General features: G+C 54.8%; 2 protein-coding genes across 4 annotated transcripts; both read right to left on the bottom strand.

The window, feature by feature from the left end:
* Positions 1-273: 273 nt before the first annotated feature.
* Positions 274-1,000, bottom strand: LOC117146806 (protein CutA homolog). Its single transcript, XM_033313350.1, has one exon. The coding sequence runs from the start codon at positions 913-915 to the stop codon at positions 328-330; it is 588 nt and encodes a 195-aa protein (XP_033169241.1). The 5' UTR covers positions 916-1,000; the 3' UTR covers positions 274-327.
* Positions 1,001-1,256: 256 nt separating this feature from the next.
* Positions 1,257-7,973, bottom strand: LOC117146786 (putative vitellogenin receptor). Of its 3 annotated transcripts, none has more exons than XM_033313322.1 (6): positions 7,466-7,973; positions 6,781-7,194; positions 4,161-6,710; positions 1,961-4,085; positions 1,648-1,902; positions 1,257-1,585 (listed from the first exon to the last, which is right to left on the bottom strand). In XM_033313322.1, exons 1-6 carry the CDS (start codon positions 7,836-7,838, stop codon positions 1,417-1,419), a joined length of 5,886 nt encoding a protein of 1,961 aa, XP_033169213.1. In that variant the 5' UTR covers positions 7,839-7,973; the 3' UTR covers positions 1,257-1,416. The 3 variants fall into 3 exon arrangements, with proteins under 3 accessions (XP_033169213.1, XP_033169214.1, XP_033169212.1); XM_033313323.1 differs by having other exon boundaries at positions 1,967-4,085; XM_033313321.1 differs by having other exon boundaries at positions 1,648-4,085.
* Between the last annotated feature and the right edge of the window lie 384 nt (positions 7,974-8,357).

The following is an 8,357-nucleotide window of genomic DNA, read 5'->3' as shown; positions in this document are numbered from 1 at the left end:
TTATTTCCTTTGTTACATTTTGTTTTGTTGTCGAAATTTTAATGGTTTTAATTTATTGGTAGAACGTGTAACCGCATAATAAGATGGTAAGTTGTATTTGAAATGGAATAACTAATCTTTATATATGCACAATCCAATAATTATGATGTTTAGCTTTACAGTGCATTTGCTCAAAATGTTGAAAGTACATAACAACTTTTACAGAAAACAGCTAAACAAAGAGTGGCAATACTGGAAAATAACGCCCTTGTGAATTTTTAAAAAACAAATTCATTTTCCTGCTTCAGATAACCGTTTTATTTCCATCAAATGGACTACATAATCAATTTAGTCTTTGCTCTCGGCCTTTGTGGGAACCGTCTGCGCGATCCAATCGAGATACGGCGGATTGCCGTTCTGGATGGGCAGCGCAATGACCTCGGCGACGCTGTAGGGATGATTCTCGCGGATGAACTTGCTCAGGTCGTCGATGCGGCTGGTGCGCGTCTTGATCATCAACAGATACTCGGGGTCCTCGCTGATCACGCCCTCCCACATGTAGACAGACTCGACTTGGGACACAATGTTCACGCATGCGGCCAATTTCAACTCAACGATGCTGCGTGCCAGCTTTCTGGCGGACTCCCGATCCGGAGTGGTCACAAATGCCACCGAGCTGCTGCCCGCCTCGTAGGCATTGCCTGTCGCCTTGCCTGGTTGCTGGTCGCCCATCTTGGAGCACTCACTGGAATTGGAATTCGAATTGGAACTGGAGCTGGAGTTGGCGGCACTGGAAGAGAAGCAACTTTTGCGACTGCTCGCTGCGGCGAATGCCGGCGGGTTGGCGATGGCGGTGGTGACGCTGGCAGCGATCAACAGGTTGCGCACCAGCGACCAGCGAAAGGGCAAGCAACTGGCAGAGATGCGATATTGCATTCAGATGCACTTTGCACGGCTGAAAACAAAACAATAATGACACAAAAACAAACGTGCTACAGTCGGCGGCGCTGCCAGACTGCCGGTCGCCTGAGATGCGCGCTCTGGCTACTTTCCAGCTAAATTCGATGTTTAACATTAGGGCCCTTGCGCACGAGCCAAGTGGGGTTAACATAAAATTTAGTATTTTGGGTATCTATGTTAATGGTATTTTTCGCTTAGAGAGAAAAGTAACGGTTCGGTTTTTAAAGAATTTCAAAGCTTTAAAAACATAAGAAAATCATTTTCTTTTATATAATCCCTTTTCGGGCCACAAGATGCCATATAAAAACAAAAACCCATGTGTTTAATTTAGTTTTTAATATTTAGCCAGCTTTTTAAACTCCAATCACCGATTAACATTTAAATACAATATCGTTTTTTAGCGCTACAATAAATACATAAATATAATAAACAACGAACAGCAGCAAAAATGAATGAAATGAAATAATATCCACTGCCTCATTTACGACACAAATCGTGCATTCGCATCATCGCCTGCGTAATTTCCCCCGAACTGTCCGGCTGATTTGGCGGCATCGTCGTCCAGGTCAGCCACCAGGATGTCCGGCACCTGCCGTCCAACTCCGCATCCGTCCCCACCTCCGTCCAGCGAATGTAGCTTGCTTTCCTGTTGGGCAGAGCGTAGTATCACATATCATCCACAGCCATCTGACCCCCATCGCTACTCACTCTGGGGCTCTCGAGAAGCAGTTCCTGAGCCATCGGATCGCCGGACGCCGACTGACGTGGCCGGAGCAGTCGCTGGAGCGCATTCGGCACACTAAACTGCTGAGCCGCGAACGAGGACGAGGCGCTGGTGGTGGTGAATGTGTCGTTGCTGCCCCGGCTGGACACCGTTCCCGTTTCTGTGGCGAAGCCGACTCCCGCCTCGGTGCGTTCGTGCTCCAGGAACGCTTTGGTGCCGCCGAGCGTCGCCAGCGGATTCTGGAAATGCATGTTAATGTTGAGATCCGTGTGGCCGCGCTGCCGGTACTGATAGTACATGTACCCGAGTCCGGCGATCAGTGATCCGGCGGCCAGGACGAGCAGAGCCATCAGCCAGTGAAAGTGACCGTTCTGCTCCTGCTCCTGCTCCTGTTCCAATTCCAGGCTGTTGACCGCACCCAACACGGCCACCTCATTGCCGGAGCCATGGGGACACCGTTCGCCTTCGGCCACCAGGCGATTGCCGCACATGCATTCGTATCCGTAGTCCGCCTGCAGGCACAGTCCATGGCAGTGGGCATGGGCGCAGGGATGCGACGCCTTCTCCGGCTGACGCGACCTGCCCGCCACCACGATGTCCTGGGCGTTCAGCACGTTGAGGCTGATCTTGTGACAGATGCGGGATCCGTACAGGGCGCACTGCACCGCCTCCACGGAGCCCAGGTTCACGATGAACGCATTATTTTCGTACACACTCAGTCCAGATGGATGCATCAGAGCATTGGACTTCTGCAGCATTATTTCCGGTCGCCGCATGGGTCCTGTTTTAAGTCTATAGCTAATCCTCTCCAGGGTGCGCGTATGCTGGTCCACGAAGTACAATAGCTGCTGATGCGGATCGGTGGTCAGGGCGGTCATGAAGCTTTCGCTCCGCTGCAGCAGCATATCCCTGCGACTGCCGTCCAGTCGGGCCATGTGGATCTCCGAGCTCGTCTGGCCATAGCCCTCGGTGCGTATGACTATGTAGAAGATCCTGGCGTGATAGCCATCCACAGCCAGATGCTTCACGTGCCTGGGACTCTTCACGTGCGCTATACGGCCGCACATGCGTCCCACGAAACTGCACGCGTGGATGTCCTGCGCTCCACTCAGCACATAAACATTTCCGGTGGCCCAATCCACGGAGAGTTTCGTCGGTGCGGGCAGGCCCAGAGCCCGCACAATCACCTTCGTTTGCAGATCGATCTGGTAGACGATGCCCTCGTCCTCGGCGGAAAAGTAGCCCATTTGACGGTGCATGTCCAAATCGAAGCCGGTGATCCTCGAATCATTCGCCGACCAGGCCACATTGAGCATTACGGGCTGTTCGCTCAGGTTTCGCACTTCGTTGAAGCTGCTGAAGAGCAGAGTGGCGCCGGACTGCAGGCTCTTGCAGCTAACACGGTCCTGGCGCAGCATGAAGTCCGCATGGCACTGGCACTGGTAGCCGCCGAGGGTATTCTCGCACAGCTGCGCGCATGGCTGCTGCTCCTGGCACTCGTCAATGTCCAGGCAGCTCTTCTGATCCGCGTCCAGGCGATAGCCATCGAAGCAGGAGCACACGGCGCCGGACGGTGTGGCGCGGCACTTGTGTTGGCACACCTGGCGACCTGACGCGGATCGGCAGGCGGTGGCGCACTTGGGTCCCTCGTCGTGGCCGTTGGTACAGTCCGGGAAATTGTTGCATACCCGCGACAAGTCCACGCACTCGCCGTCTTGACAATCGAAGAGATGTGGCCGGCAGGCTCGGCTCGAGGTGCTCCACGGCTGAATCTGGCTCTGATTGTGATTACCCTTTTCCAGTTCGCAGCTCAACTCGTCGCTGCCGTCGCCGCAGTCCTTCTGGCCATCGCAGCGGAACTCCCGCCGGATGCACTCTCGACCGGAGCGGCACTTGAACTCATAGATGCTGCACACATCGCCGCAGTCGGCCTCATCCTCGCCGCGAGGACACTCGGTGGTACCATTGCAGCGCACCGCAGACGGCAGACAGATCTTGAGATTGCTCGTGCATTGGAACTGATTCTCCGCGCAGGATATGTTCACCGTGGATGAGTCCGTACCGCAATTTAGTTCGTCGGACTTATCGCCGCAGTCGTTGTGGCCATCGCACACTAGACTCCGGTCCAGACACTGACCCAGCAGACAGCGGTGCATGTCCGGCGGACAGCTGCGATGGACGCACTTGTCGTGCTCGTCGGATCCGTCGCTGCAATCGATCCGCCCGTCGCACTCCCAGCTGCCCGCGATGCAGGATCCGCTGCCGCACTGGAACATTCCCGCTTCGCATCGCGATGTCGCCTCGCACAGCAACTCGTCGGAATTATCGCCGCAATCATTGGTGCCATCGCACACCAGGCTCGAGTCCACGCACTTTCCATTGTCGCAGCCATGCTGATGGACATGGCACTTCTTGTTTTTGTCTGTGGAGGAGGCAGTATTCAAATGCAAATATTCAAATTATTCGTAGTCCACCAAGTGCATCTCGTTTCGCTTACCGAACTTCTCGCAATGCTGCTCATCCGAATGGTCGTGGCAATCCTTGCGGTTGTCGCATCGCCGCTCCTTGTCGATGCACTGCTCCCCGCTGTGGCAGGCGAACTGGCTGGGCGAGCACAGGACCTTCGGCTTGCGGCGATGCTCCTCGTCGCAGTTCATCTCATCCGAGTTGTCCACGCAATCGCGTCGTCCGTTGCAGCGGTGATTCATTGTAAGGCACTCGCCACTGTGGCAACGGAACTCACAGTCCAGAGCCTCCACGCAGGTGCGGTTGCCCGCATCCCGGTAAACGAATCCGGCCGGACACAGACAGATCGAGTGGTAGGGCCCCTCGCCCACACAGATGTGCGAACAGCCACCATTCTGCTGCTGGCAGGGATGCGATTCCTGGCCGACGGGCGAGCTGGCGGCCAGCGGGATTCCATTGGGCGTCGCTACGGGCACGTACGGCATAATGGCGGCCGGATCGCCCTTCTCCATTATATCGACCACCTTTCGGGGGCCCATATTGCTCTTGTGCGTCCAGTAAATCCTTGGCGTGCCCAATTCATTCCAGAACAGATCGTGATGCACCATGGCCAGGCTATAGGGTCGCCTGAGCTTGCCGCGAAAGATTTGGCTGTGCGGCACCCTGTAATTCGAGTAGCTAATCCTGCCCAGATCGCTGTCTGACCAAAAGAGCGTTTGGGTCTCGTAATCGGTGACCAGCTTGATGTCATCATCGCCCAGATCGTCCTCGAATACATGCACCTGTTCGCCCTTGCCGCTCAGCGGTATCTTGTCAATGTGGCTGTGCCGCTTGGCCTTGAGCACAACGTACAGATAGCCCTCCGCGGGCATGACAGTGAGTCCAATGGGCACCTCCTGGCCCGGAAAGAAGCGGATTAGCGCACGATGGCGCGTCTGCAGGGAGAGCACCTCAATCACAGCCCGCTCCGTATCCGCCCAGTACAGGTTCCTGCTCAGATGATCGAAGGACAGGGCACTCACATTGCCCAGATTGGCGCGGACCAGGACGTTGGTCTCGTGGGTCTCTGGCTGAAACTCCAGGATCAGTCGCTGGTCATTGTCCGCTATTATCAGGCTGCCATTGATGCGGTTGTACACCATTTCGTTGATCAAGCAGGGCAGCGTGTACGACTTGCTTATCTGATGGCGCCCAAAGGCGGTGTGCTCGATCTCGAGCAGCACCTGGCCCAGGCCAATGAACAGTCGTTGGCGCTTCTCCATTAGCATGCAGCGCCGCAGATCCGGCGCCAGCCGCATGCCATCCGGACAGGCGCAGCTGTGACCACCGATTTCGGGCTCGGCCAACAGGCATAGGTGCGAGCACTTGGCATTTTCGCAACCATGCGGCGAGATGGGCTGCTTGGCCGGATGATAGATGTGCACGGCGTAAATGGTGCGATCCTTGGCCAGGATGCGATGATCCTTGCCGGAGAATTTGTGACAGGCATGCACACTCTTCGTGGCCCAATCTGACCAGTACAGCTGATCCTCAAATATGGCCAGGCCATAGGGATGCTTCAGCATGCCGTCCAGCACCGTGCGTCGACCAGTGCCGTCGGGTCGAACCGTTTGGACGCTGCCCAACTTGGCATCTACCCAGTAGATCCTTTCCTGGTGCATATCCAGCGCAATACCATTGGGCCATTCGATGTTGTCGCTGACAATGGGTCGCGACAGACTGCCGTCCATGGATGCACGCCCTATCATGGGCTTCTCACCCCAATCCGTCCAGAACATCAAGCCCTTCTGGGGCCAAACAGCCAGTGACCGCGGCTGGTGGACATCCTGGGTGACCAGAACGGCACAGTTTAGACCATCGTTCGAGCACACGGCTATGTGCCGCATTATGTTGTCCGAGAAGTAGATGTTCTGCGTCAGCCAATCGACAGCCAGGTCCTCTGGTGCATCCAGGCCGGAGGTCAGCAGAATCTCCGCATGCGAACCGTCTCCGTTTGCCTTCACAATGCTCTCCGCTTCGTTCTGGATGTTGGTCCAATAGATGTGGCTGCCATCGTAGGCCACGCCAATGACCTTGCTCAGATTCCCGGCCACCTGGTAGACATGATTTCGTACGTTGTCCTCGCGCAGATGCATTCCCATAATCGTCATCTGGGTGGTGTACAGCAGAAGGGGCTGCTGTTCCTTAGAGCCGTGAACGACGGCGCGACACGTGCGATTATCCTTGTCCAGCAGATAGCCCGCGTCACAGACGCATCGATATCCGCCCGATGTGTTCTCGCATCCCTGGCTGCACAGACCATCTTGCTCCTTGCACTCGTCAATGTCCTCGCACTTGTCCTCGAATTTAGCCAGCCGGAATCCCTTTGGGCAGAAGCACTCGGCTCCGCCGGCAGGCATCATGTGGCACTTGGCTCCCAGCGCACACTTCTTCGCATCGCAGTCCGGCTTGGAGTGGCAGAGGTCGGTCTCATCGCTGCCGTCGGAACAGTCGCTGTGCCCATCGCACACTTCGCTCAGGGTCAGACAGGTTTCTCGATTCCGGCACAGGAATTTACCCTTTTGTGGCTCACATAGATTTGCTGAAATGATGGCGAGTCGCATGGTTGAAGAGCATCAGGCTTGGAGTACCCAACAAAGATTTTAACTCACGGCATCCTCGTTCGTCGCTTCCATCGCCGCAGTCGTCGACGCCATCGCAGACCCACTGCTTGCGGCGCAAACACCGTCCGTTGGCGCACAGGTGCCCCTCGCCGGGGCAGGTCACCGCCGCCTGCTTGCAGCCAGCCACCTCGTCCGACTTGTCCGTGCAATCCGGCCGGCCGTCGCACATGAAATCAATGGGAATGCAGGTGCGGTCCTGCTGGCACGTGAACTCGTACTTGCTGCAGTTGCGCATGCGATGAGCGGTGTCACCGAATCGGAACCCTGGCCGCACCGGGCAGTTGAGCTCATCCTCGCCGCCGGGACAGTTGTCGATGCCGTTGCACATTAGTTCCGCTGCCAGGCAGGCTCCGTGTGGCTGGGCACACGGGAACCAATGTGGCGGTCGGCACAGTCGGTAGTCTGGATTGAAATGAAGATTATATGGTATTAAACTACATATAAGATTTTCACACCACGTTTTTTTAGGGATATAGTAGTCTCACTACTAAATTCATTGGTTGATAACTTGCTAGGAATATGGGGATGTAGTATCTCTAGATAGGATTCCCTAACCATCAAAATGATATCTAAAGAAATCGGGTTAACCCGATTCCATAGGAGCTATGCCCTCTCCATTTTGGATTTAGGCCACCCCCTGCTGAACCACGACATTGGTTCCACCTATGCTCACCGCAGTCCAATTCATCTGAGCTGTCCTTGCAGTCTCCGCGTCCGTCGCACATCTTCGCCTGTAAGATGCAGCCGCCGTCTCTGCACTGGAATTGTCCCGCATCGCACCGCGTGTCCGCTGATCCCGGCGTGCCGGCAGCAGTACCACCGCAAAGTCCCAGGAGCAGGAGCAGCGAGATTGCCACGTGGCGTCCATTGATGATCAGATGTGTTCTCTGCCAATATCCGTATCCACTGGACGTTGAGCCACCACTGGAGGGGTGAGCGCGTGTCTGCGAGGTTAGGTTGAATCCTCGCTGGCTGGCGGTCATCTTCGGGCTCTTTACCCGGATCCTTTGCTCGCTGGGGGGCACCTGGTGCTCGGCCTGGCACATTCAACACAAAGCACACACAATTTGAACGATGATTAACACGCAGGACTGGTTAATTGAAATTTAAACGGGAATAGGAAACAGAAAGTATGGCTTGCAGCTTGGAAAGCTGAAAGCGAATTGAACGAGGAAAACCGTTCGGTTCCAAGGGAACACGTCGATCGCAGGGCCTTGGAAAAGAACCGTTATTTCAGAGTGACCAGATGCCAGATGGTAGTACACCGATATAACTGGTATTTAGAAGTATATATTTTAAGGCGCCAAAATTGAAAACAATTTTATTTTAAAAGCTCACAGCAATTTGTTCCAGTTCATGCCAAATACCGCACCTAGGTGGCAACGCCGTTCGCCATCAATTTAAAAACTTGACCATCAAATATCGCAAAAGGATTGCACCAAATATAGCGTGATTAATTGCCCGTTCATGATGTCAGCGGTGTCTGGAAATTTCAAAAACCAAATTATTGCAGTGGGAAACGACGGGATCCGAAACAGAAACCGACACAGAAACATTTACCCATT

The sequence above is a fragment of the Drosophila mauritiana genome, chromosome X (genome assembly GCF_004382145.1).
Source record: "Drosophila mauritiana strain mau12 chromosome X, ASM438214v1, whole genome shotgun sequence".
Lineage (NCBI taxonomy): Eukaryota > Metazoa > Arthropoda > Insecta > Diptera > Drosophilidae > Drosophila > Drosophila mauritiana.
Note: the sequence above shows the minus strand (reverse complement) of the source record. Positions and strands in the feature narration are given on the sequence as shown.

Bases quoted from the DNA above. Each gene is read 5' to 3' on its own strand.
- LOC117146806 (XM_033313350.1), bottom strand. From the start codon at position 915: ATGCAATATCGCATCTCTGCCAGTTGCTTGCCCTTTCGCTGGTCGCTG.
- LOC117146786 (XM_033313321.1), bottom strand. From the start codon at position 7,838: ATGTGCCAGGCCGAGCACCAGGTGCCCCCCAGCGAGCAAAGGATCCGG. The intron at 7,195-7,465 runs GTGAGCATAGGT...ATTTCAATCCAG, and splicing joins CTCAGATGAATTGGACTGCG to ACTACCGACTGTGCCGACCG. The intron at 1,586-1,647 runs GTGAGTAGCGAT...TCTGCCCAACAG, and splicing joins TGCTTCTCGAGAGCCCCAGA to GAAAGCAAGCTACATTCGCT.